A 25,928-nucleotide genomic window follows, 5' to 3' on the forward strand; every position below is an offset into this window, starting at 1 on the left:
GGGGGGGGGAGGAGGGCGGCCCCCTGCGCTCGGGCGGCCCCCGCCTGGGATCAGGGATGGCACCACGGCTTGGGGGGTCGGGCGTGCCTGGGGTTGCCGTATCGCGCCTGAAGTTGGGCGTCGCGTCCGTGGCCGGGATGGGGAATGCTGCGGACTGGGTCTGGGGAGTCGCGCCTGGGCTGGGTTTGGGGGCGGCCGTCTGGGGTCCGGGGTCGGACCTAGGGTCGGGAATGGGCAGCCATCTGGACTCGGGCTGTCTCTGCCCCGGGTCGGGGCGTGCCTGGGGTCGCTGTGTCGCGCCTGAAGTTGGGGGTCTCGTCCGTGGCCGGGATGGGCGACGCTGCGGGCGGGGTCTGGGGACTCGCGCCTGGGCTGGGTCGGGGGGGGTGGCCCTCTGGACTCGGAGTGGGGGCGGGGGTCGCGCCTGGGGCCGGGAATCGAGGGCTGCGCCTGGGGTCCGGGACCGTGCCTGGGATCGGAGGAACGCGCTGGGAATGGGGGGTGGGGGGGCGGCCGTTTGGGGCCGTCTGCCTTCAGAGAGGGGGCTGCTCTTGAGGTTGGGGCACCCTGGCTTGCGGGGTCCGGTCCCCGCTCCCGAGTCCTCGAGGCCGCCCGCCGGCGGCGGTGGCGGCGGAAGCGACCCGCAACGCTGTTTGTCTTTTTAGGTATCTAAAGGAATTTAGGACAGAGCAGTGCGCCCTGTTTGTGCAGCACAAGTGCGCCCAGCACAGGCCATTTACCTGTTTCCATTGGCATTTCCTAAATCAGCGTCGGCGCAGACCGCTCCGCAGGCGCGACGGCACCTTCAACTACAGCCCGGACGTGTACTGCTCCAAGTACGACGAGGCCAGCGGCGTGTGCCCCGACGGCGACGAGTGAGTGTGGGGCGGGGCCAGCTCTGGCCGCTCTTTCCAGCACCCGCCACCTGTAGAGGGGGTCTGGTCTTTGTGACCAGTGGTGGTGGGCGGACTTTTCTCTACCTCCAGGACTGTGTCTCCGGGACACCCTTTGGGCGCTGCCAACCGACTTGACCTCACTTCCCATCGCGGACCCAGTTCCCCAGGTTTTCCGTATTAGAGACAACCCTTAGGAGGTGCACCTGTTAGGCTTAGGACCGTTTTGTAGTTGCCCCATGTTTTCTGGTTCAGAGAGCGTGTTAAAATGTTTGCTCACCCTGTGCAAGTTATACCTGGAATGTTTACTTCCTTGCAGCATACATATCTAACGTCTTTAAAAAAAAAATGATAGGGAAGTTATTTCATTTGCAGACTGTCGCTTATGTAGCACTTTTAAAGTTTAAGAAACCAAGGTTTTGTTGGGGTTGGCTTTTTTCTTACAAGTTTCTTGATGGTGTTATGAACAGATGTATTTATTTAGCAGTGTGTAGAATAGGAAAACAGGGCACGTGCAGGCAGAGCGTATAGGCTTGTAACGGACAGAACCCAGTAACGGGAGGTTTTGCTTTTTTTTCCTGGGCTGTTTGAGGAAGGAGGAGGGCTGGTCCGCCTTTGCCTGGAGGTCAGATAGCATCCCTGAGCTCCGGGCCCTCTGAATAACTTGTTCAACTTCTGAACTGCTTGTTCAACTTCTCTTTGGATCCAGGCCTGATCTGGGGGAGGTCCTTTGGGCTCAGTCCCCTGATCCCTTGAAAGGAGTTGCGTCTCCTTTTGAAAGAAAAATTTCTTTTAATGTTTATTTTTGAGAGAGAGAGAGAGAGAGAGAGAGAGAGAGAGAGAGAGAGATAGTGAGGGGAGGGGCAGAGAAAGGGAGACACAGAATCTGAAGCAGGCTCCAGGCTCCAAGCTGTCAGCAGAGAGCCCGACACGGGGCTCGAACTCGTGAACCACGAGATGATCTGAGCTAAAGTCAGACACGTGAGTGACTGAGCCTCCCAGGCGCCCCTTGAAATGCTCCCTTCTGAAGACAGCTTTCACTGTGCTGCACTCAGACATCAGAGTGATGTGTGTCCTTCATTTTGCAAAGATGCTTAGGCCAGGGAGTAAACTTTTCGTTCATGGTGATATCATAAGCTTTATATACTTACTGAAATATTTTTAGTTGAGCACCAGAGAGTTCAATAAGATTGTTTTTAAGGCAGCTTGACGCTTGCTGGAATAACGCGCCCAGCCCTTTCTTGGTTAAGATGGTGTTACACTTCTGTGAAGTTTTAAAAGTGCCTTATATAATTGCTTCTTGAACTGATCTTTTCTGCAAACGTGTCTTCAGAAGAAATATGTTTCTCTGGCTGAGGCCTGGAATCAGGTCCCTCATTTCTCTTGGCGATGTCAGTCACCTCTCTGGCCTTGGGTCTTGAGTTCCCCAAGGGGGGAGGCAGTGCTGCTTGACCCTGGTGCGGCAGTCCCGTCACCCGGCGTGTATGACCTCACCCCAGTCCTTTATGAAGGACTGACAGTATTCACTGATGCTTTCGGTACATGTAGACAAAGCAAGTTTGAACAGCTGTTTGGGGTTCCAGAGTCTGGATGTCCTGGTATTGATTTGGCCCCACTGTTAGACATCACCTGACGGATGAAGCGTCTGTGGGCGATCATTTCAGCTGGGCTCGATAGTAATTAAATAACAGGCAGTTGGTTTCTTTTTATTTTTATATGTTTATTTTTGAGAGAGCACGCTCAAGCACGAGAGGGGAGGGGCAGGGAGAGAGGGAGACACAGAATCCGAAGCAGGCTGCAGGCTCTGAGCTGTCAGCACAGAGCCCGATGCGGGGCTCGAACTCACCAGCTGTGGGATCATGACTCGAGCGGAAGTCGGATGCTCAACCGACTGAGCCCCCCAGGCGCCCCCCAGGCAATCATTTATTACAGAAATATTAACGTGTGATCTACATGACACGGAGGTCATCGTTGAGAGCGAGATGAGTGGCAGTTAGGCGCTTGTTTGACATTTTCTGTTTGGGGGGCATCCTGTGACCCTCCATGTAGTAAGAAAGTCACACATATCTTAGTAAAGATTGTATCACTTGTATTGAGGTTCAGCCTGAAATTCAGGAAGTGTTTGGCAGAGAGCAGATGTCTCCCCTGGGAGTCTCTCCTTAGTAATTACCGCTCAGTTCCATGGGGGAGGGACTTTCTCACCCCCCACGAGTGGAACAGCACAGCGTTTGTCCTGTTTGACTACATATTCTGGTTCACAAAGCATCACCATGGAATTGCTAAGTAGATACTACCTTCCAGTGTAAGGACAGAACCTTTCTTTTATTTCAGTTTATGGGTTCTTGAAAACTGTTTTGGGTATGTGTACTACCAACCTGTTAATTTTTTTTAATGTTTATCTTTGAGGGGGGGGGGAGGGGCAGAGGGGCGGGGGGAGAGAAAACAAAACAAAACAAAACAAAAAAGAAAGAAAGAAAGAATCCCAAGCAGGCTCCACGCTGTCTGCACAGAGTCAGACATGAAGTTGGAAACCACAAACGGTGAGATGGTGACCAGAGCTGAAGTCAGAGGCTTAACCGGCTGAGCCTCCCAAGCGCCCCCCCACCCAACCCGTTATTTCAGAACATGGATCCTATCAAAGAGCAAAGACCCTTAAGCCCTTGTCGGGTGACCTAAGCATCCAGGACTGTTCTTGGAGCTGGCTGGCAGCAGCTCGAGGCCCGAGCTGTGTGGCAGGACCGGATGGGGACTCCAGGGGGATTGGCACCTCTGCTGTCACCCCCTCGTCTCCGCGGGCGGGCCCCCCCATTAGCCAGGGAGGTCCCGCTGCCCCCGCGTCCACTGCTCGCCCTCTCAGGGCCCTCTGCTCTGGCGGACACGCCCCTTCCCCGGGGCCGGCTGTGATTGGTCGTGCGGTCACGTGTTCCTGCCTCGCCCCGCCCCGGCGGCTACAAGCCCGCCCGCGCTGGAGCGCCAGGGTCAGCTGAGCGGTGTGCGCGTTTGACAATCCTCGAGTAAGAGTCGAGAGAGTCGGCGGCGCAGAAAGCCGCTTCCGAGCCTGAGGTCTGGCCCAGCTCCATCGAGTCTGTGTTCCCACTTGTGAGGGTGCATCTCAGGTATTTCTTAGGCTGGGCTTCAAGGAGAGCGACTCCTGTCGGAGGTGTTCGCTGGCCCACCCTCATCCTGAAAGCTGCTGAGCGGCATCGGGTGTGGACAGCCCAGGCCCCCAGCTGGCCCTGCTCCCCACGCCAAGCCCTCCGCGGTCAGGGCTGACCTGGGTGTTCGCACCCGGAATCCAGGTGTGATTGGCGCCTCCTGTTGAGGCGAGCAGGTGCGGGGCTCCTGGGGATGGTTAGGCGCCCTCCCAGCGGCCTCTGCGGCCCTCGGGGGACATCTTCATTGGGGGAAATCAAGCAGCCCCCAACTGTCTCGTGTGTAAAGTAACCACTCTCTTTCCTCGGTTAACCCTCCTCCTGCGGTACATAGGATGCTCCTGGGGAGTCAACCCTCCAGACCCCCAGTTGTAGGTTCTCTTGCTTACTAGGAAGTGAGCCCGTCCCATTACTGCGGCCTTATTCTTTCAGGGCTCCCCTGGCTGGCCTGGCTCTTCTCCCACAAGCCTCCCCCCACCCCCCACCTCACTGCACTTGGGGTATCTGGGACACAGGCCCGGGGTCAGGTGGGCCAGGGGCTTCCCGCTCATGAATCCGAGCGTGCTTGTGGGAGCTTGTTGGCTCAGAGCGACGTCCTAAGTGTCCGAGGTGTGGCATGCCTGCCGCACCACACTGCCTTCAGCCTGCCCTTTCTAGGGAAAGACGCTCGCCTGTTTAGTTGTAAGACCCCAAGTGTCTGGGGCCCTGAGCCCTGGGTGAACTTCACCCCCGCGTAGCTGTGGACTTGCTCCAAACTGACCTTACAAGGGAACTCTGCTTGGGCTTGTAGGGTGGGGTGAGAGCCAGGGCAGGCCCGGAACGTCACAGCCTAATAGTCCGGAGCCGGGGAGTTGCTGACAGTCTGCAGGACACGCGCTTTTCGGTTACATGTTAGCCAGCCGAGTGAGTGAAGTTGCAGGAGGTGACCGGGAGGGAGGCCCCCTCGGAGGCCAGTGGAGAGACGGCCAGTGGAGGCTTTTGTCTTCGAGGGAGGGTGGCAGCTGTGGGGGCGCAGAGGAAGGTGTGGACCTGTTGTCGGTGCTGATGGCCCACGCTAGGCACTGATGAGGGGCCGCTTCCCTGGCTCGGGAGTCCGGGCCGCCCTTGGAAACCAGGGGGTGCGGGGCTGAGCGGATGGGCGTGGCCAACACGGGGTTGGCTGTCAGCCCCCCATCCCTGGTGTCCGAGAGGAGGGGGCGGGTGTGAGCTGATCCTCGAGGTTTCCCCAGAAGCCCCTCCTGCTCCCTTTTGTCTGCAGCCCAACGTCTTTGTCCACATTTGCTGTTCCCCACATTCCGTGACTGCGTGGCGTTGCTCGACTTGTTCTGGTTTGCACCTCTGTCTCCCCACCCCTGTTTGAGCGCCTTGGGCACTGGCAGGGAGTCAGGTTGTACTTGAGTGTCCCCGAACGCCCAGCGGTACCCCCTGTCGCAGCCCCCGGACCAGCAGTTGGGACCCGAGGAACCTACCTGGACTCGACTCGGGGACCACACCTTCTGGGGTTGGCAAGCCCTCCAGGGGTTCTGACGCCTGGTCCAGTGTGCTCCTGGCTGGTGCTAACGCACGGTGGATGTGAGCTGCGTGGGCCACCTCTGTCACCCACTGCAGACTGGCCTTGGTGGTTCTATTTTTGTTTCAGGCAAGGGCTGCCAGGGGGAGGGGGACGGCCTGCTGGACACGGAGGGGCGGCCGTGAACCCCTGGTCTCGTCCTCCCTGCATCCTGGCGCGTGGGTTCCAGAGCATCGTGACTGTGCCCTCGTCCGGCTTGTGCTGTTCCATCATGGCATCGATGGAGATCTGCTGGATTTTCTTTTAGAGCGAGCCAGAGTGCGCACATGTGTGCACATGAGCAGGGGAGAGGGGCAGAGAGAGAGGGAGAATACCAGGCAGGCTCCACACTCGGTGCGGAGCCTGACACGGGGCTCGAGCCCACGACCCTGGGATCATGACCTGAGCCTAGATCAAGAGTTGAACACTCAACCTATGAGACACCCAGGTGCGCCTGGAGCCCTGTTTTAATTACACGGTTTGGGTCCCTAACTGTGGCAGGTAGCTTGAGAACCAAGGCCCCCACCTGAATCCGGTCACCGTGGGGCACATCACGGGTGCGGTGGGCTGGCAGTGGCCCAGGGGGAGAGGTGGGTGGATTAGTGGACTCCTGCGGGAAGAATCTGCCTGGGGTGTTGGGCGGAGCCCTGAGTCTTTCCCGCCCGAAGGAGGGTTTTCTGGCTTTGCCACTATGTTGTCTCTGAAGTCCTGACCGCCTAGACCTTCTGCACGCGGAGCCACTGTGCGTCGTTAAGAGCCCTCCAGTATCTCGGGGTCCTGCCCCGAGTGAAATAGTCAAGGCTGCTCAGGGCCGGGCAGGGGCCTCAGCCGCACCCTGGTTGCCTTGGCGATGGCACCAGAGAGGAGACGATGCTTAGCCGAGCTGAGGGGCCGCTAGGGAATGAGCGAGGGCTGCGATGTGACACGGGGCAGTCAGGCGGGCCCAGCGCCCCCCTCCCTGGGGCCGTGTTGTCGCTGAGCGGCCTTCATCTCTAGTCACGGGCTCCCCGTGACAGCTTCCACGCCCCGGGTACCCAGAGACCCATCCCGGGCCGGGGCGATGTGCGTGCAGGCCGGCGGGGGACACGGCTGCATAGAGAGGGGCGCGGGGCGGGTGCCCAGTCCTCGCTGTAGCCGCTCAGCCCGCCGTCCTCGCTCTGGCTCGTGGGCCGTGCGTCCTGTCTCCTTTTCCAGGTGTGTGTCTAGTGGCGTGGCCATGCTTGTTTTCAGAAAGTGCCACCAGGTCGTCTTGTCTGTTTGCCACCTCGCCCGTGTCTCGGGTGTGCGGGGATTGTCTGCGACGGGTGGCGTTCCGTGGAAGGCTTCGTCGGGGTCTTCGTGCCCTGTGGCACATCTGCCCTGTTGCCAGTTTCTGCCGTCGCCGAGGGAGTGCGTGTCCTCCCTGCGGGGCTGTCTGAGGGGCCCCGGGGTGCTGGCCACGCTCTGTCCTCCCGGCACGCGTGCTGTGACGTCGCCGTGTCCGCCTGTGAAAATCCCGCAGAGGGCCAGACGTGACGCACGTTTGTCTGTACAAATACGTAACATCTCTCAGTCTCCAGCGGGCTCTGTTTACGACTACGATAGAACATTTGTAACGTAGCATTTGTAACGTAGGAAAACGGATGTAACCATTTTCAGTGCGCGGTTTAGCGACACAGACGACTCCCATAGTGTCGTATGTAACCGTCCCCGCTGCCTGTTCCCCAGTCCTTTTCTTCGTCCCAACCTGAAACTCTGTCCCCGCTCAGCACTGACGCCCCTCGCATCCACTCCCCACCTCCCGGGGACGTGACTCTGGGTCGTGGGACCTCGTAGAGTGGAATCACACAGCACGTGGGCTTTGCCTGTGGCTTCTCTTGCTGAGCACAGCGTCCTCACGGTTTATCCGCGCTGTCCAACGTGTCCGAGTTCTGTTCCCTTCGAGGCCGAGGAGCGTCCTGGTCTGCACGGGCTCCATGTTGCTCCCCTACGCGTCATCCAATGGGCACTGGGGTCGTTTGCAGCTTTCAGCGCTTGTGGGTCACGTGCTGTGACCCGGGTGCAGAGAACTCTCCCCCGGACGACAGCGGGGTCTTGCAGCGTTTCTGGGGCGCGCATCTGGCAACGGAAGTGCCGGACCCCGAGCTGGCTTCTCCTTTGGCTTTTGCTTCGTTGGTTCCCAGGGACCCGGCCTCGCGGCCACAGCGCGCTCTCCTCTCATGCCCTGCACACCCCAGGTGCTCAGGGAGCTCTGGGGTGCGCTGTCTGAAGGCCGAGAGAGGGGTTGAGAGTGAGTGGCCCCCCAGTGCCTTACTTCCGGGTTTTGTCCCTGCTTCGTGTGTGGGGAGCCATCCCGCCGGTGCTCCCAGCAGCCGGGTCCATGGTTTGCTGGGCACTGAGGTGGGACTGGGCCCTGACACGGTCCTCCTCAACCGTCCCCTCTGGAGGGGGACACCAGGCCCCTGCCTCACCCCTCAGGCAGCTCACGGCGAGTTGCTGGCTCAGGCTCTGTGCGTTTTTTTTTTCAAGTTTATTTTAAAACTAGTCTTTTTTTTTTTTTAAACGTTTATTTTTGAGAGAGAGAGGGAGACAGAGGATCTGAAGCAGACTCTCCACTGACACCAGAGTCCGAGGTGGGGCTTGAACTCAGGAACGGTGAGATTGTGACCTGAGCTGAAGCCAAGTGTCAGACGCTTAAGACTGAGCCACCCAGGTGTCCCCAGCTCAGGCTCTTTTCAGTATTCCTCCCCCCTTCTGTGCCTCTCGTCTAGAGGGGCTGACCTCCATGTGGGCTCAGTGCCCAGCCTCACGTGTGGAGCCAGCCCCCTGCTGCCTGGGGACCCCAGGGGGACTCTCCCTGGGAGTGTGTGGCTTGGCACCTGCAAGTGGCACGGCCCGCCCCCCTCCATCTGGGGCACGTGGTACCGCCCGCCCCCCCCCATCCCCCGCTCTCCTGCCCGGCTCCCACCAGCCTCCTCCTCCAGCCGCGTCCGGGTTTCTCCCCAGGCTCCTTCCCTCGAGGGGTCCCCTGAAGCACCTGGATGGACGGGAGTGAGCACAAGTCCTCCTCTGATAATGCTCGTCGGGAAAAATGAGGGGTGCTGCTGCATCCCGGGCACGGACTTCATTTTTCCGTAATCAGAAAATGATGCAGGATGAGTTCCAGGGAAATTTGGTTCTGTGTTTTTCCACCAGATGTAGTTGCGGGATCTGTGGGGCATCTGAGCGTCTGGGGGATGGGTCCAGGGGACAGGTGCTCCGCCCAGGACCTCAGGCCTGCGATCGGAACAGATAAGTGTGCGCAGGGAGACCGCGAGAGCAGGGTGTTGGCCAGGTGCCGACGAGGAGTGGGGCGGGTCCGCGCTGGTGTCCCCGAGGCCTCAGATGGCCTGTGTCTGCCCCTCTGCTTCCCAGGTGCCCGTACCTGCACCGGACGACCGGGGACACGGAGCGCAAGTACCACCTGCGCTACTACAAGACCGGGACGTGCATCCACGAGACGGACGCCCGAGGCCACTGCGTCAAGAACGGGCTGCACTGTGCCTTTGCGCACGGCCCGCTGGACCTGCGGCCGCCCGTGTGTGACATCAGGTGTGTGGGGCGTCCGCGCGGGGCGGCCGGCCAGCTCACCTCTCTGGGATGCTGGCCTGAGCGCTCTCTCTCTGGCTTTGACTCTGATGAGAAGGTTTCCTTTCCGCTGCCCCGTGTGCCCGTGGGAGTTCACGAGGCTGAGCTCGTGCACCTGTGGGACCCCCCGGGGGGGGGACAGACGAGTCCTCACTAAACGCGTCTCGGCTCTGAAGGTGTTGGATTCGTCCCAGGACAGGGCTGTGCCTGAGGCCCGAGGGCCGCCCGTCCCGAACCTTCTAGGTTGCTCCGCAGAGCGACAGCACCGAATGATTCCGTCACCTTGCGGGAGGTCTTGGGATAGACGCGAGGCAGCGCTGTAACCAGTGTGACATTTGCTCGCAGGGAGCTGCAGGCCCAGGAATCCTTGCAAAGCGGCCAGCTTTGCGCTGGGGACGGCGTCCCTGATTTGCAGCCCGGGGCCTTGGCCAGCCAGGCCATGATCGAGAAGATCCTGGGCGAGGACCCCCGGTGGCAAGGTAACCCTGAGGCCACCATGGAGGGGGGGGCGGGGGGAGGTCCTCTCCATCTGTAAAGTGACCACATGGTGGACCTCGCCACCTTCGTTTGTAGACCACATGGGGAAACTGAGTATCCAGCGGAGTATATCACCCCCAATGCCTCAGGTAGTGGTGGGTGAGTGGGATCTGAGCCCCGGCGTCCAGGCCCCACGGTTGCTCTGGATGTTTACCCTGGCGTCTTCTTGCCGAGGTCAGCCAGCGGCTGCCTCCTGGGGAGGGGAGTATGTGGCAGGCACGGCTCCTTCCGGGCGCCCCGTCCCAGAGCTGGGTTGATGTTCACCGCACACCTGCTCTTGGGACGTCCGTGCTTCCGCCTTGGCCCTGCCCTGTGGGTCTCCCGGGGCCCTCGGCTCAGTCCCTGCAGCTCCTGGATGCGTGCCTCGGAGCTGCGGGACCCGCGCTCCTCGCAGGCTTCACAAGTGATGGCTGTGGGCGGTGAAATTTGGGGGGGTGTTATTGTAAGTACCCGTAACGTAGTTCATTTACTGTTTCAGCTGTTTTCGAGTGAACAGTTTGTGTCGTTTGGTACACTCACGGTGTTGTGCAAGCATCAGCACTGATTTGGAACGTTTCTGTGACGTGCACGGGACCCGGTCCCTGTTAAGCAGCACCCCCCTGCCCCGGCACTCACTAGTTTGCCTTCTCTCTGTGTGTTTGTCTGTTCTGGGTAGCTGATAAGGGCGGTGCGGTTTTAAGAAAAGTCCTCTAAGTCTTGATGGGGCTCCTTGGACTTGCTCGGCTGACAGCACCTGTGTAAACAGTGCTTTCACGCCGTCGTTACTGAGCAACAAATCTTCTCCTTGCACATGTCTTTGCCTGCTCTCGGGAAGTCCACGCTAGGGCCCGGGGTACGGGATCAGTCGGCAGAGGTCATGCGAGGCTGATGCAGGTTCTCCTCCCATCTCTACTATCCACCCCCACCCCCACCGCCAACCCCTCCTTGAGACCAAGCGCCCGGCGCCCACCCCACGATGGCATCTGCCGGCTGGCCTCTTGGCTGGGCCGCGTGAAGAATGCCCCAGGGTCCCCTCTGTGTTTCGGGGCACCCACTGGTGCTGTGCGCTCGTCCCCCTGTGGTGGCGTCGCTGCTTGGGGAAGGGCCGCCTCAGCGGGAGCTGTGTGCCCGCAGCTTCCGGCTGCCAGCACCTGAGGACACGTGCTTTGCCCGGGGTCTCTGTCTTTCCGGAAAAAGCCCGCGAGAACCTCCTGTCTCCCGCATTCCAGCCTGTCGTCTCCCTGTCCGGGGATGCCCGCTTCCGCCTGTGTGAGCTCCGGTTCGTGGCGGGGGCACGCCGCCAGCCAGGCTGGGCTTGAGGAGGGAGAGCAGGGAGGCGGCGGTGAGGCCTGTGCCTTCGCCCTGGGGGCGGCCCTCAGCTCCTGCACCTGGGTCCGTGTCAGGAAGGTCCAGTTAGGCGCTCTGGCTTCGGTTACTGAGCGTTTCAGACGGAGCCTGTGGCGCCAACCCTCGCGGTCAGATGCGCTGCTCCAGACTGTTGTTTCCACGCCTTCTTTTTCCATCTCTGTGTGGCGGTTCGGCTTTTAACTAGCAGATTTCATTTGTTGCTTTTTAGGTGTCCAGAGGTGTCGCGGGTGGTACAGGGTCCTGTGTACCCCCTCCCACCTTCCCCTCGTGAACACCTTGCCCCGACGTGACGCTTTTGTTACAGGCAAGGAACCGACACGGACACGTTCACTAACGTCCACAGTTTGCATTAGGGCTCACGCTCTGGGCTTGGCCAAAGCCGTGTCAAGGTCTGCTCTCGGCCTGGCCCCTGGCCACCACTGATCCTTTACGCTCCTGTTGGTTGCCGTGGTTTTGCCGTTTTCAGAATGTCCCGTGGTTGGGGGCGCCTGGGTGGCTCAGTCGGTCACGCATCCGAGTTTGCCTCACGTCATCATCTCTCGGTTGTGTCGGACTGTATCTGTACGAGGCACTCGCTCCGTACTTGTGTATAAGTGTTCTAGGTTCTATTTTCCTTTTTTAATATAAACTTGATTTATTTTGAGCGAGAGAGAACAGGGGAGGGGCAGAGAAAGGGAAAACAAGAATCCCAAGCGGGCTGTGCACTGTCAACACGGAGCCCCATGTGGGGCTTGAACTCCCGAACCTCGAGATCGTGACCCGAGCTGAAACCAAGAGTTGGCTGCTTAACTGACTGAGCCACCCAGGCATCCCTCGTTTGTTTTCTTAAAATGGGCTTTTTAGTTTCTCAGACCCTTTTTGTTCTTTCTGTGTCCCTCCGTGTGTCATTTAATGAGTTAGAAACTGTATTTGGTGTGTCTGGACAATGCGGTGACGTTAAACTTCGACCTGCAGACATTTCCTGAGGGTCGGGTCGCGTTGTCTTGGGTGCTGGGGCCCGCCCCTCCCCTCCCCCTGCCACTGTCCCATCCCTTAGCATGAAGCTCAGCCCTGCTGGGAACGGCAGCGGGAACAGTAGCGTCTGCAGGTGCCGTGTTGATCATGAACCAGGCTGCCAGTGGGTATGATTTTTAGGATTTTCTCTCATCAGTTCTTGCTTTCAAACGACCCCAGGTGGTTTTTTGTTTGTTTTTGCTCTCAGATGAAATTCAGAAAACGTGAAATTAACTACTTAAACGATATACAAGGGGCACCGGCACCTGGGCTCAGTCACTGACGCGTCTGACTTCAGCTCGGGTCATGATCTCACGGTTCGTGGGTTCGAGCCCCGTGTCAGGCTCTGTGCTGACAGCTCAGAGGCTGGGGCCTGCTTGGGATTCTGTGTCTCCCCCTCTCTCTGCCCCTTCCCTGCTCATGCTCTGTTTCTCTCTCAAAAATAAACATTAAACAGTTTTTAAAAATAAAATTGAAAATCTATTTTTAGAGCCATTTGGGATTCCGCTGATAGGAAAAGATGGGACTCTCATATGCCCTGTGACTCCGTGTGTGCACTGTCCCCACCACAGCGGGACATTTGTCCCTGCCCACCAGCCGACATCACAGGTCCTTATCACCCCAAATCCACTGTTGATATCAGGGTTAAAATGCACCGTTTTAAAGTGTGCGTTTCAGGGGTTGTTTGGCTGTCAGGTGAGCTAGTTTAGAACCCTGTCATGAGCCCCCGCCGTCAACCCCTGGCAGCACCCGTGTCCTTCCCGTCCGGGATCTGCCCCATCCCACGGCTCCTGTATTCGAGTCACGCGACAGGGAGACTTCCGGGCCTGGCCTCTCACCGAGCATCACGTTCTGCAGGCTCGTCCAGGTTGTGGCGGGTGTCAGCGTCTCGCTCCCGATCGTGGCGGTGGGGTGGACACGCGGTGTCCTTTGGCCCGCTGAGCACACGTGCACGTGCTCCCATGTGGACCCCTGTGTTTTCAGATGCCAGTTTCGTGCTGGGCAGCTATAAGACAGAGCCGTGTCCGAAGCCACCGCGTCTGTGTCGCCAGGGCTATGCGTGTCCGCACTACCACAACAGCAGGGACCGGCGGCGGAGCCCGCGAAGGTTCCAGTACAGGTGAGCCCCTGCGGCGCGCGGCAGCGTGGACCTGCCCCCCGGCCCCCCCCCCCGAGCCAGCGCTCTGCCGCGTGTGCGCGCGCTCCGGGCTCTGCCGCCTCCCGTGCGCGCGCACAAAAGGCCAGACGCGGCCGCGAGCGGGTCAGAGCTGGTCGTGCTTCCTTCCCTCTGTCTCCGCGGTTTCAGGGCCCAGGGGCCGAGAGCCGCCCCTGCGCATCCTGCCAGTGGTAGTCACCAGAGCGCAGCCTGAGAGGATAAGATGAATTCACGTAGATGGAAGGGACAGAAAATGTGCTGAAAAATAATAAAACCTTACTCCCCACGGCGGCTCGTTTTTTCCGGGAGTCCAAAGAGATTTTGATAAGGCTGTCTGACAGCACGTGAAAAATGAGCATCAGGGCTGGGTTTTCCTGCTGTGGGATCACTTGTTTGGGACTCGGTGTGGGACTCAGCTCGGGAGGGAAGGAGGGAGGGCGCCCGCTGCCTGTCCGACGCTCGCATGGCACGCCACCCGGGTGCCTCTGAGCCGCACCCGCCGCGGAGCCAGCCGAGCCCCGTCTGGCTTCAGGCGGCCCTCACTCTGAGGCCCGCTCCCAGGGGTTGTGTGCGCCCACCGCGTGCCAATAGCGGCTGGGCACACTGACGCCCCCCCCGCCCCGTCCCCCAGGTCCACGCCGTGTCCCAGCGTGAAGCACGGTGACGAGTGGGGTGAGCCCGCGAGGTGTGACAGTGGGGACAGCTGTCAGTACTGCCATTCCCGCGCGGAGCAGCAGTTTCACCCGGAGGTACGAGGCACCCGTGTCGGCGCACGGCCCGGGGTAGGGGGAGGTCTCCCCCCTTTGACTCCGGGTCCCTGGGAGCACCCTCTGGTCCTGCGATTCGCCGGGAGGATTCGCAGATCCCAGCAGCGCTGTCGTGCCCACAGCCGTGATTCGTTGGTGACAGGATAGGGGCTGAGGTCAGCCAGGGGCAGGGGGGGGGGTGGGGGGGTCCCTCCTGGGGCTGGGTCCCCGACCCACCGGGCCTGAGCTTCCAGGGCTATCCTGCAGGGAGTCACGTGGACCGTGTCTGTGGACAGGCGTGTGGGCCTGGGTGTCTGGGGTTTTCACTAGGGGTCACATAGACGTGCTGACCTCCATCTCCAGTCCCCCTAGAGGCCGAGCCCACACGACTGGGCCCAGAGCCCCTACCAGAAATCATGTTGTGACTATTCGGGGTGACCTCAGAGCAGGTAAACAGAGACACTTACCAGGCAGGACACCCCCCCCTCCAGGAGCCGGTCAAGGCCGGACCTTCCTTTGGCACCGGCAGGGCACAGACGGTTGAAGTTCGCAGAGCTAACCAGAGCACGCTTGGGTTTGTGGTGAACAGACCAGCAAGGGGCTCCTGGGTGGCTCAGTCGGTTGAGCCTCCGACTTGGGCTCAGGTCATGATCTCATGCTTCGGTGAGTTCGAGCCCCGCGTCGGGCTCTGTGCTGACAGTTCGGAGCCTGGAGCCTGCTTCCGATTTTGTGTGTCCCTCTCTCCCTGCCCCTCCCCTGCTGGTGCTATGTGTCTCTCTCTCAAAAAATGAATAAACATGGGGCACCTGGGTGGCGCAGTCGGTTAAGCGTCCGACTTCAGCCAGGTCACCATCTCGCGGTCCGTGAGTTCGAGCCCCGCGTCAGGCTCTGGGCTGATGGCTCAGAGCCTGGAGCCTGTTTCCGATTCTGTGTCTCCCTCTCTCTCTGCCCCTCCCCCGTTCATGCTCTGTCTCTCTCTGTCCCAAAAATAAATGTTGAAAAAAAATAGTTTGCTAAAAAAAAAAAATAATAATAAACATTAAAAAAAATCAAAAAACAAAGATTACTGATCAGCAGGGACGCTTGGGCGGCTCAGTTGGTTAAGTATCTGACTCTTGGTTTCAGCTCAGGTCTGGATCTCATGATTTCGTGAGTTTGAGCCCTGCATCGGGCTCTGTGCTGACAGCATGGAGCCTGCTTGGGATTCTCTCTCTCCCCGCTTCTCCCTCTGCCCCTCCCCTGCTTGTGCTGTGTCTTTCTCTCAAAAATAAACACTAAAAACAACACAGCAAACCAGCCCTCTTCAGGGTTGTGAGAGTGTGGGGACCAGGACGGGTGGGGGGCAGTCCAGGAGGGTGGGGTGTGCGGCTCGCTTGCAGGAGGGGTGCCTCGAGGGCCCCGCAGGGGGCAGGGATGGAGCGGTCGAGGCAGAGAGCAGGAATAAGGGAAGGGTCGGTGCCCCGGCGGGGGATGGGCCACGCGGGCCGGTCGGGAGCAGGAGGCGCCCTGTTCTGGCCCGTGGCTGCCCATGGTGCCACCTGATTGGCGCTGGGCGTGGCCCGCCTGGGCTGGGTCGTGAACTCCGAGCCTGGCCTCTGCCGCCTGCCTGTGTCTCAGGCCCTACGATTGCCCCTCTCGACTCGGGATTTTTGTCTTCTGCTTCCTTTGCCGACTCATTGGCTACTGACTCATTCATTCTGTTTCTAAAACTCAGAAATGTGGTAAAGGGTGCCGCCTCCACTGCGGCTCCGTGGCCCCAAGGGCACTCCGTCCCCATTCACCCCCGCGGCTCCTCGGGTACTCGGAACCCTTACCGTTCCCCAGCGCCGTGCCCAGGGAGGCCCTGGGCTCCTGGAAGGGGCCCCCGCATCTACTCTCCTCTTTCCTTTCTGGGGCTTCTGTTCTTTTCAGAGGTTCTGTGCTTTAAAATTCACGTCAAATGCCAGCCTCCTGAGGTCATAGGTCCCGAGTTGGAGCCCCTCTGAAATTGCTTCTGTTGGTAGGCATTAAAATCTCAGCGCAGGCACTTAGCGGGTGAGTGAAGACTGAGGAGAGTACGTGGCCTTTGTGGGGGAAGGAAGGCCACTGGCTGCGGAAGGCTTCCAGAGGGTGTGGATTTGGGGTCTGGCAGGAGCGCCCTGGGGCCTGCCCCGCTTGGTGTGCTGTAGGGCCAGAACCGAGTGTTGTTGGCGCCGTGAGAGTATCTTTGACCCTAGTGAAGGGAATCGGGGCTGACCATGGAGCTCATGCATGTGGTCGTGACACAGGCATTTGTTGAGCGCCTGCTGTATACTGGGAGCACTGAATTGAGCATCTCTTTCAGAAAATGCCAAGTGGTGAAATTGACTTTGTGGGAGATTTCCTTTTTTTTTTTTTTTTTGGTGAGTTTATTTACTCATTTTGAGAGAGAATCCCGAGCAGGCTGTGTCCTTTTATCGCAGAGCTGGAAGCGATGCATGGCTGGATCTCGCAAACCCTTAGATCCTGACCTGAGCCCAACCGACTGGGCCATCCACGCACCCCTGTGTGTTATTTCAAGGACAGTCAGGCCTGCTCTGCGGAGAGCGGGGGATTCTGGGGCCACGGCATACAGGGCAGGGGTCACATCCACACCACCTTCTCAGGAGACGCGTTGTGGTTTAGAGCTGGGTCCTCTGGGCTTCCCGTGGAAACCTGTTCCCAACCCAGCCCCTTTGTTTTACTGGTAGATTTTATTTGCTTTATTTTCTCTTTGCCGCCCAGATCTACAAGTCTACAAAGTGCAACGACATGCGCCAAACCGGTTACTGCCCCCGGGGCCCCTTCTGCGCCTTCGCACATGTGGAAAGTAAGTGTGTGACGCCAGACTGCCCGCGCGCCTGGACCAGGAGGGGGGCCGGGAGCACCCCGCATGCCTTTCAGGATCACTTCAGGCCGCCCCCCGCCCAGAGACCTCCCTACCTTGTGGCCGGCCCTGCGGTTCCCTGGGGGCAGACACCAACTCCGGCTGGCCCTCCTGGGGAGGGCGGCCAGTCCCTGCTGGACTCGCACGTCTTTCGGTGGCGCTGTGGCCACTGTCCCCTGTCGCACGGGGCGAGCGGCCTCCCCAGGCCCCCCTCCCCGGTCTGGGGACCCCTGGACCCCAGGTCGCCCTGCACGCAGCTCTGTTTGCAGCCAGCGGTCGCTCATGGCGCGCCACCTCCCTCTGTTGACAGAGAGCCTCGGAACGGCCAACGGCTGGGGCTGCCCCGCGCCCGCCCGCAGCTCCGCGGCCAGCAGTGGCCAGCCCGTGCACGTAAGTGGACGGCGTCCTGGGGAGGGTGCCGAGGCTGCCGTGTGGTTTTGTGAATGGCTGGGGACACGGATGGGTGTGGTCTCTGGGTGACTCCGCTGCACGGTCTGCCTGAGGGGGTGGGGGGCGCCTCCTTCTAGAAGCCTGGGACAGTCCAGCCAAGCTCTGGCCTGGGCCGGCTGCCCCCAGACATGTCAGTAGCACGTGAAATGTGGTCTCCAGCGAGCGTGGGGAAGGGGCCCTGTGTCCGGGTGGGTGTCCTCGCAGGTGGGTGGCCGTGGCGCCAAGGGGGACGTCCAGGTGGGGCAGGCCCCCGACGGCGGCCGGGGCTCTGGGTCCTGAGTCTGGCCCTGCAGGCCTGCTTCAGGCATTGAGAGGTGTGGGGGGCACCTCGAGGAGAGGATGGTCCTGACCCGGGTGGACTTCATGTCTGTGTGGTGGAGGACACGGGGGCCTCAGGCCTCGTGCCCTGCCCTTCACCCTGGCGTCGTAGCAGGCTCCCCGTCTGCTCTCGCTCTGAGCTTTCGAGAGGGTGACGGGAGGGTGTTTGCATCTGCGTGTCGGATCTGCTGAGAAAGCGGCCCCTCGGGGAGGAGACTGGAGCCTCAGGCGTTTCCCCCGCCCGCCTTTCTTCCCACTTTGGGCTTTTGCTTTTTTAACTTTTCATTTGGGTATATTTTTGTTTAATTAACTTATTTATTGAGAGAGAGAAAGAGCGAGCGTGCGCATGGGCAGGGAAGGGCACGGAGGGAGACACCATCCCAAGTGGGCTCCCTGCTGTCAGCGCAGAGCCGGACACGGGGCTCGAACCCACAAACCGCGAGATCGTGACCTGGGCCGACATCAAGGGTCAGGCGCTCAACCTACTGAGCCCCCCAGGCGCTCCTGCCCCCACTTTGCGCTTTTTTTAGAAAAGAGGAAAACAGGAAAGTTGAGGAAAACCTGGGTTGAATTTACATACAAGGAGCTGGGCAGTGATCTGCCAGCTCGCGGTCTGTTCCGCGTCTCCGGCATCTCCGTGCCCGGCGGCGACACGGCCATCCTGCGTTCCCAGTGGGTCAGCGCCCAGTGTCCCCCCACGCCCCGGCACGCGGGGGTTCGATCTGATCCCGAGTCCATGGAGCCTGACGACCGGACAGACCGCTCTCCCGCTGCAGCCCTGCAGGGTCTGGCGTGACCCCTCCTCGCCCCGGTGCTGACGGCAGATGGGCTCCCCTCACCCTGCAGCCTTGTCACGGGCCCGTCCACAAGGAGGACCGGGCTGCCCCTTCACACCCACGCTGGGCCTTTGTGCCTCTGCAAGCCCAGCTGGCGTCCTCTGGAGGAACCGAGCAGAGCAGAGCTCCGAACCCCCAGGAGCATAGCCGGGCGCTGGGCGTGGCAGGAAGCTCTCCCCCCTTCCCCCTCCCCCATCTTAGTGGCTCCCAGGGGACCATGCCGGTCGTGGGCTTAGGTGGTGGGCACAGGGCCACCGGCTTGCCCCCCCTGAGGGCCTAGGGTGAATGGAGCCCCGGGGGGCGGGGGTCGTGCCTCGGAGGCAACAGCCCAGGTGCGGTAGGTGATCCTGTGCCTTGGATGGCACGACAACAGTGCCCACCCCTGCGGGCGTGGTCTAGTGAGGGCGTCTTTTATGTTCTTTTAATTATTTTGCAGTTTAAAAACCCTACTTGCTAAGGGCGCCTGGGTGGCTCAGTCACTTAACCATCTGACTCTTGATCTCAGCTCTGGTCTTGATCTCAGGGTCGTGAGTTCAAGCCCCGTGGCTCACGCCCAGCACGGGGCCTCCCTAAAAAAGAGGGATGGGGAGTAAGTCAACCTACTAGGACACGATGGGTGGCGGGTGCCAGGCTGCAGGGGGTTCCCCGCGGGTGGAGACGAGAGCAGCGTGGAGAGCACGCGGTATGCCGTGTTCCTCAACGGGGTCACGTCGCAAGACAACCGAAAACACGTATATCTCTCTCTGATCCCAGTTCCTGACCCAGAGCTCCTGAAACCCTTATAACTTCCCAAGGGGATAAAAATACCTTGTGTTTCGGGGTGCCTGGGAGGCTCAGGTCACGATCTCACGATTGGTGGGTTCAAGGGCCGTGTCGGGCTCTGTGCCGACATCGTGGAGCCTGCTTAGGATTCTCCCTCTCCCTCTCTCTCTCTGCCCTTCCCTGCTTGCGTGCTCTCTCTCAAAATAAATAAACTTAAAAAAAAAAAAACAAGATTAAAAAAACCACCAAAACCCTCTTTTGTTTTGCAGAGGTGACTCTGGGTGGGCTCCTCATAGCTCCTGGATGCGGGCTGGTCACCGGAAAGGCCAAGCCATGGTTAGAAGCTTGGGACTTTCTGCACCACCCGACATGATCCGGGGCAGGAAGGGGCTGCAGGTGGAATTAAGGGGGTGAGCCCCATGAAAATCGCTGAAGTGTGCGGTGTGGACAGCGTCCGCACTGGCGACATCTCCATGTTGGCGGGTGGAGGTCCCCAGCTGCACAGGGACAGTAGCGCCCGCACTCGGGGCCCTCGCAGACCTCACCTGACGTGTCTCTATCTGAACGTCTGTAGTGTTTATTATATTATGTAATAATCCGGTAAACGTAAGTGCTTCCCTGAGCCCTGGGAGCGGTTCTAGAAATCGGCCAAACCTGAGGAGAGAGTGGTGGGAATCCTGATTCCGAGCCAGTCGGTCAGAGGCACAGGTGACAGGGTGGGGTGGGGGGTTGCTGAGGCGGGGCCATCTTCAGGGGCCGACCCCAGGCAGAGGGTGTGGCCCAGCGGCAGGGAGCCTGGGGCAGGGGTGGCCGGAGAGGGGCCTGGACGAAGGGGCGAGGTCCCCACAGGGAGCCCTGGGTTGCAAAGGCAAACAGAACAGCTTCAGGAAACGCGTGCTTGGCCTGGAGGTATGTTCAGGGCTGTGGTCGGTGACTTCGGAGGCCCTCACCCCACCCTGCAGGTGGGGTCACTCTGGACAACAGAGGTACAGGGAACTCTGAAATACCAGCACGACCTCCGGGTCGAGCCCGAGGCCAAGTACTGCGTAGAAGGAAGGGGCCCCGGGCAGGGCCTGCGTGGACACCTTTTCTTCCTCTGCCCCGGGTGGTCACTCTGGGTCCTTCTGCAAATCCAGAAACCAAAAACTAAAGGAAGAAAGGCCAGAAGGACCTGAAATACCACTACAAGTTAACTTACTGTAAAAGTAGTCATAAAAATCAGAATCTGATTTTGTCCTTCGATCCGAAGGACATCTGGGTCTGTGGCCTTTGTGTTGATGTTTGACCTGGGGGAGCCCTGGCCCTGAGCTCTGTGAGCAAAGCCATCATTGGGCCCGGTGTTCCTGGCAGGTGGCTCGTCAGTCAAGATTTCTGTGTGTGTCGGAGAGGGACAAATGTTTCCCTCTACCCTTTCACGTTCGGTACGGGGCCTCTGCAAATTAAACTGATAGAAGATAAACGGGACAGAAGCCTTATTGCTTATCCATACAGAAGATTTGGTGGTGAGGAAGTAAAGACCCCTTTGGGTCTAAGCAGACCTGACGGCTCACATACCCTTTAACAAAGAGCGGTAGATCGTGGAGAAGGGGCCGGACAAAAGGAGTTTCTGCTCCTGGGGGGGTAAATTGTGGGACGGCAAATGTGTGGGGGAAAGCCATGTCGGATCAGGGTTACGTGGACGTAGACGGGAGCGTCTGGTGGCTGAGGGTCGTCCTCTTCCCGGTGCGGGAGAGGCGAGGGCGTGCCTTCTCAAGGGCCAGCTGACACCCCGCTTTCAGCACTGTCGGTAGAATAATCCTTTGCTTCGGGATAGGTCTCCCCAAGACTTGCCCGGCTCTCCGGGCTCGGGTCTCACGACCTCTGGTCGCAGGGGGCACAGAGCTCACCCCCTCCTTCACACGGACCGGCCCGGAGGTTAGAGGTCAGCGTGCAGGTGTAAGAGACAGACTTGGGAGAACGGACAGACGGTGGTGACTTGAACGCCTTTTCTGTTCTCTGAGATCCCCGGGCTCAGCGTTTTCTCTCGGGTGCGTGAAGCGGAGGTGTCTCTGTCTGTAAACCGTGTTGCTCTCTTCCAACCCTGGTGCTTTCCTGTTGTAGGCGAAGCGGAGAGAGTCACCTGCCGAGGGCAGCCACAAGGCCGCTGAGCAGGACAGCAAGCAGGTACCGCCCGGGGGGCTCCCGCTGTCCGCAGCGGGGCCGCCCTGTGCGCTGGGACTCTCGCACGTTCCCTCTTGACCCAGAGCCCTGTGCTTGTCCGTTCGGGACGTAATTATGTTTTCGCTTAATTCTTAAACTGGTGGCCTATTCCACACGTCTTTCGTCTCCACGTTCAAAACGTGTTTGTGTTGTACTTTGGACACAACAAAACCAAAACCTCCTGACGTTTTCCCCACGGGGAGTACGGGGCGCCCTTTGCAGCCGCCCGTGGTGGTCTGTGTGTGTCCCGGGGCTGCCCTAACAAAGCCCCGCGGACGGGGCAGCCCCAACCACTCACCGTCCGGAGCTGGGAGTCCTCGTGTCGGGGCCAGTGGGGTCGGCACCTCCGAGGCTATGCGGGAGCTGCCTCTGTCCTGGGCCCGTATGCAGCCGATGACTCCCTGTCTCGTCCTGCTCGCACCCCCCCCGCCCCCAGCCCCCTGGCCCCGGGTCTGGGTCTGTCTCCACATTTCCCCCTTTTCATAAGGACCCCGGTCATTGATTAGGACGGCCTCATGTGAACTTGATTTCCCTGGTAAAGACCCCGTCTCCGGGTCAGGTCACGCTCTGGTGTTTTGGGGGTCAGGACCCCGCGGAATGAGCTTCCGGGGACACAGGGCGGCCCACGACCGCATCCAAGCTGCATCTGGGCCAGTGTCTCTGGGGGCTGCTGTAGAGACTCCCTGCTCCCGCATCACGGCTCGTGGACACGTGCACACCTGAGGTAATCACAGGCTCCTGCCGTGAGTGTCCTCCACGTGTCCCCTCCGGTGAGGCTGCCGTGGCCTTAGCTGAGGCTTCCCTGAGCCCGACCTCGGTTCGGTGGCGCAGTTCCCGAAGGCTCTTCGGACCCGCTTGCCCGTTTTAAGCAACGCTTTCGTCCTGGCCACCACTGCCGTCCATCCCCGTCCCCGTAAGACAAGAGGGCCTGAGCCTCTGGGAGGCCTGGGGTGCGGTGCGGGAGGGCAGCGGGGGCCCCGGCCCCCCCAGGCCCAGCACATCGTCACTTGTCACTGGCCCCTGTCGTCTTCCTCCTCCATTCCTACGCGGGCGACACGCCCGGTCCCTCTCTGCCCCGGTTTGCTTGGCGCCCACCTGAGGCCACCCCCTCGGGCCTCTCCAGAGTGACCCCGACGTTCTTCGTGGCCTCGGGAGCTTTGAGATCCGCAGAGGGGAGTTGAGGGTAAACTGTTATCTGGCAGCGTTTTGGAGAGTAAAGTGGATAAGACGTTCGTTGCAAATCCGAAGCAGGAAACGTTAGCGGCCACGGAGCCAACGCACAGGGGCCTCGGGACGCGGTGCTGCCACCGCCTGACGCGTCCTCACGTGCTGGCAGCCCGAGGAGCCCGCGTGGCTCATCTACAGGTCCCCTCCCACCTGCGCCCCGAGACGCCCTCCGTCCCACCCAAAGCCAGGCTCCGGGGACCTCGAGTGCCCGGTGGGAGGACTGGAAGGCCAGCGGAGGGGCTCCTGGCGTTTCCCTGGGACCCTCCGTTTGAAAGGCCACGGGGCCGGAGGCCGGCCCTCTGGGGACCCCTCCCTCGCCTGTGGGCCCCAGTCTGCCCCGGCCAGGGGACGCCCCAGCCCCCCCAGCCTTGAGAGCGTCATTCTCGGTTTTCGGGATAAAGCGTCCCCTGACGTCTTTGAGAGACACAGTCCCTGCACTGTGACTTTGGGGGTGGGTGAAGTCACAGCAGGCGCCTCGGGCTCGGCGTTTGGGCTTGGCTGTGAGGGGTCTCGGAGTGTCCTTGTTGCTGCCACCCTTCCCGCCTCGCCCGGGGCTGCTGGGGCGGGCGGGAGGCACCCCTCCCCGTGCTGAGGAGACAGTCTGCCCCTGGGCCTGAGCCCCGGGAGCGCCGGGGACTTTGGCGTCCGGACTGATGCAGTTCATGTTAGTTTTACGACAGCCTCATACGCGCAGTGACCGGCCGTCGCGGGGTCGGTCACCGAGGGCCCCTCGTGAGCGAGGCTAGCCGGCCGGGAAACACTCAGAGGAGCTTTGCTGTGTGTGTTCCTCTCTCCCCGCCGCTCCCCGCGCAAAACATATGTTCATGTGTGGGTAAAATTTCACTTAAGCCGACACACTAGTGAAATCCTCCCCCCTTGTGGTGGTGGAGCTCGCCCCCCCAAAGTGAACTTCAGGTGCATTTTGAAGTGAAACCCAGACGCCACACGCTTCCCTTTGGTGTGGCTTCTGGGCCCTGGTGTCACAGCGACCTCGGGTGGGCTGCGGACGCAGCTGCCATGTGTCGAGCAGCCCCGGCCTGCGGCTCTGTGCCATTTGCTTGGGACGGTGAGGTGGCGCCCAGACCCGGCTGGCTTTTCTGGGCTCTTCTGGGCTGCTCTCCGCAACTCGGATAACGTGCGGCGCCCAGGCTATTGCCTGAGTACCGAGAGGTAAAAACCTGAGGTCATAGGGCCAGTTTTGCTTTTGGAGGCCGTGTGGGCTCCCTACTTACATCTTTTTTTTTTTTTTTTTAAATAAACTCTTTTTTAATGTTTGCTTATTTTGAGAGAGAGCGAGCCAGCCTGGGAGGGGCAGAGAGAGAGAGAGAGAGAGAGAGAGAGGGAGAGAAAATCCCAAGCAGGCTCCACGCTGTCAGCTCGGGGAGCCTGACACGGGGCTGGATCCCACGAATGGAGATCGTGACCTGAACTGAAATCAAGAGTTGGACGCTTAACCCACTGAGCACCCCCAGGCTCCCCTCTGGTTAGGTCTTTGGGTGGATTGTGTTTTGCTGTCCTAGATCAGCTGTTGGCAACCATTTCTGCAGAAAAGCTCCTTGGATCAGACTTTCTAGATGGATGTGTTCAGTCCCTGATCAGCCAGCCAATCTTGATTGCAGCTGTCGTGCTGACTGCAACCAACTCGGCCTTTACAGCCCCCCCAGAACGTTTGGAAGAGTCGGACTTCTGTTTTGCTTTGGGGATAGAAGTCGGACAACCGTCCCGTCCGTGACCCTGCGCCCTTCTGTTCTCCGCGGGTCCGCCGTCACTGTGCCCTCACAGCAGCCGTTGCGTGTGCACACCTGCTCACCTCGTGTGTCTTTGCACAGAACCACCTGCCGGTGTCCACAGGGGCTCATCCACTCGCCCCCAGCCTGGGTTCCAGCGTGGCGTCCAGCACCGGCTCTGGCAGCTCCTCCCCGGCCGCCCTGCCCTCGGCTCCCCGCACCCACCCGCCTGAGCCCGCCCCAGGTAGGTCTAAAACTTCCCTCGCGGCTCCCCGGCTTTTCTTTGCGCTTACGTCGTGTCTTTTCAGGACCCGCTGCACGCATGTTTCGGTCACCTGTCACTTGGCCGTACTGCCCATGACCTAGAAACCCCTGCCCCCCGCGTCCCTGGGAGTCACAGGCTGCAGAGGGGACCAGGACCCTTGGGCCGAGGCTGTGGCCCCTGGTCACCACGACCAGGGTGGGAGGGGTTTGGGATGCAGCCGAGGGCAGCGGCACGGCTGAGGGGCCCTTAGCCCCTGGGAGTCCTAGAGGGTTTGGGGACCGATGAGGGGAGGGGCGGTCCTGAGAGCCGGGAAGAGGGGCGGGCACGGAGCTGGGGGGAGACCCGGCCCCCAGCCCCTCAGGCCACGTCTGGCTGCACCTGCGGACGCTTGTGTCGCTGAGCTCCCCAAAACCGGCTTTTCTGTCCCGGCCAAGGGAGACCCGGCAAGGGCTCTGCTCGTGGCGTTTCCACGTCCTCTGCGCCGGGGCAGGCTGGGCAGGTGTGGCCGCGGGCAGGCCGGGGAGGCCGCTGCGGAGCGGTCTGCCCTGGGGTACACGCGTCCTGTCCGCCTCCTTCCTGGTGCGGGGCGGGTGCCGGCTCCACCCACGTTCCCACGTCAGGGCACCACGTCGACGCCAGAGCTGGCCACGTGGTCGGGCCCAGGGTGGTATTTCCCGCCCGGAGAGAACTGTCCGTTGCCGACAGCCAAGGATGGCACGCACGTTGTTTTCCACGCCTCAGCACCCGTGGACGCCAGTCACGCCACCGGCCGTGGGGTCGTGGCTGAGACGCAGGTGGGGACGACGGCAGCCAAGGCAAGGGAGGAGAGGTGTCTTTTCAGTGGCCATTTAGACGGCAAATCTTGGGCTCGGGCCATCAGAGCACCTGGTGTCCCTTGTGCTGATGTGAGGGATGCCGGGCAGGCGTGCTTGACCTTGCTACCCGTGTCGCGGCTGCCTCCTGGGGCACTTCTACCCACGTGGGGCTTGAGGCTACCAGCCCTGTGCTCATTCTGAGCTGCAAAGGGCCGCCTTATTCTGGAACCCCGGGGCCTTGTGTGGCCAGGCACGTCTTCCTGCACAGCCCCAGCGTTCCTGCACGGGCTCCACGGTGGAGCTGTCCGACTGCCAAAGAACCCTCTAGAGTCCAGCCTGCCCAGCCCTCTGAGGACAGGGTGTCCTTGATGAAACCACCCCTCCCCCCTGCTGGTGTTTCTGAGCCCTGACCTCGGTTCCTTGCCCTGCACACTCTTGTGTCTCCCCTCCCCCCCACCCCCCGGGG

At 60.5% G+C, this 25,928-nt stretch overlaps 2 protein-coding genes across 2 annotated transcripts in view; one reads left to right on the forward strand and one right to left on the reverse strand.

Annotated features, from left to right (window-relative positions):
* Positions 1–8,199: 8,199 nt before the first annotated feature.
* The window catches only part of LOC121019730 (uncharacterized), a 22,158-nt gene continuing 4,429 nt past the window's right edge, over positions 8,200–25,928 (reverse strand). Inside the window, exon 2 of the mRNA XM_040459490.1 lies at positions 8,200–10,147. Within this exon, the coding sequence (XP_040315424.1) occupies positions 8,698–9,780 (1,083 nt within the window). The 5' untranslated portion in view covers positions 9,781–10,147 and the 3' untranslated portion in view covers positions 8,200–8,697. The remainder of the gene's footprint in view (positions 10,148–25,928) is intronic.
* UNKL (unk like zinc finger) overlaps positions 9,572–25,928 on the forward strand; it is a 28,835-nt gene continuing 12,478 nt past the window's right edge. The window contains exons 1-6 of the mRNA XM_040459489.1: positions 9,572–9,679; positions 13,062–13,197; positions 13,865–13,982; positions 16,722–16,806; positions 17,174–17,253; positions 24,485–24,626. Coding sequence (XP_040315423.1) covers positions 9,640–9,679; positions 13,062–13,197; positions 13,865–13,982; positions 16,722–16,806; positions 17,174–17,253; positions 24,485–24,626 — 601 coding nt within the window. The 5' untranslated portion in view covers positions 9,572–9,639. The remainder of the gene's footprint in view (positions 9,680–13,061; positions 13,198–13,864; positions 13,983–16,721; positions 16,807–17,173; positions 17,254–24,484; positions 24,627–25,928) is intronic.

The sequence above is a fragment of the Herpailurus yagouaroundi genome, unplaced genomic scaffold, assembly GCF_014898765.1.
Source record: "Herpailurus yagouaroundi ecotype Mexico unplaced genomic scaffold, PumYag 222, whole genome shotgun sequence".
In the NCBI taxonomy this organism is placed as follows: domain Eukaryota; kingdom Metazoa; phylum Chordata; class Mammalia; order Carnivora; family Felidae; genus Herpailurus; species Herpailurus yagouaroundi.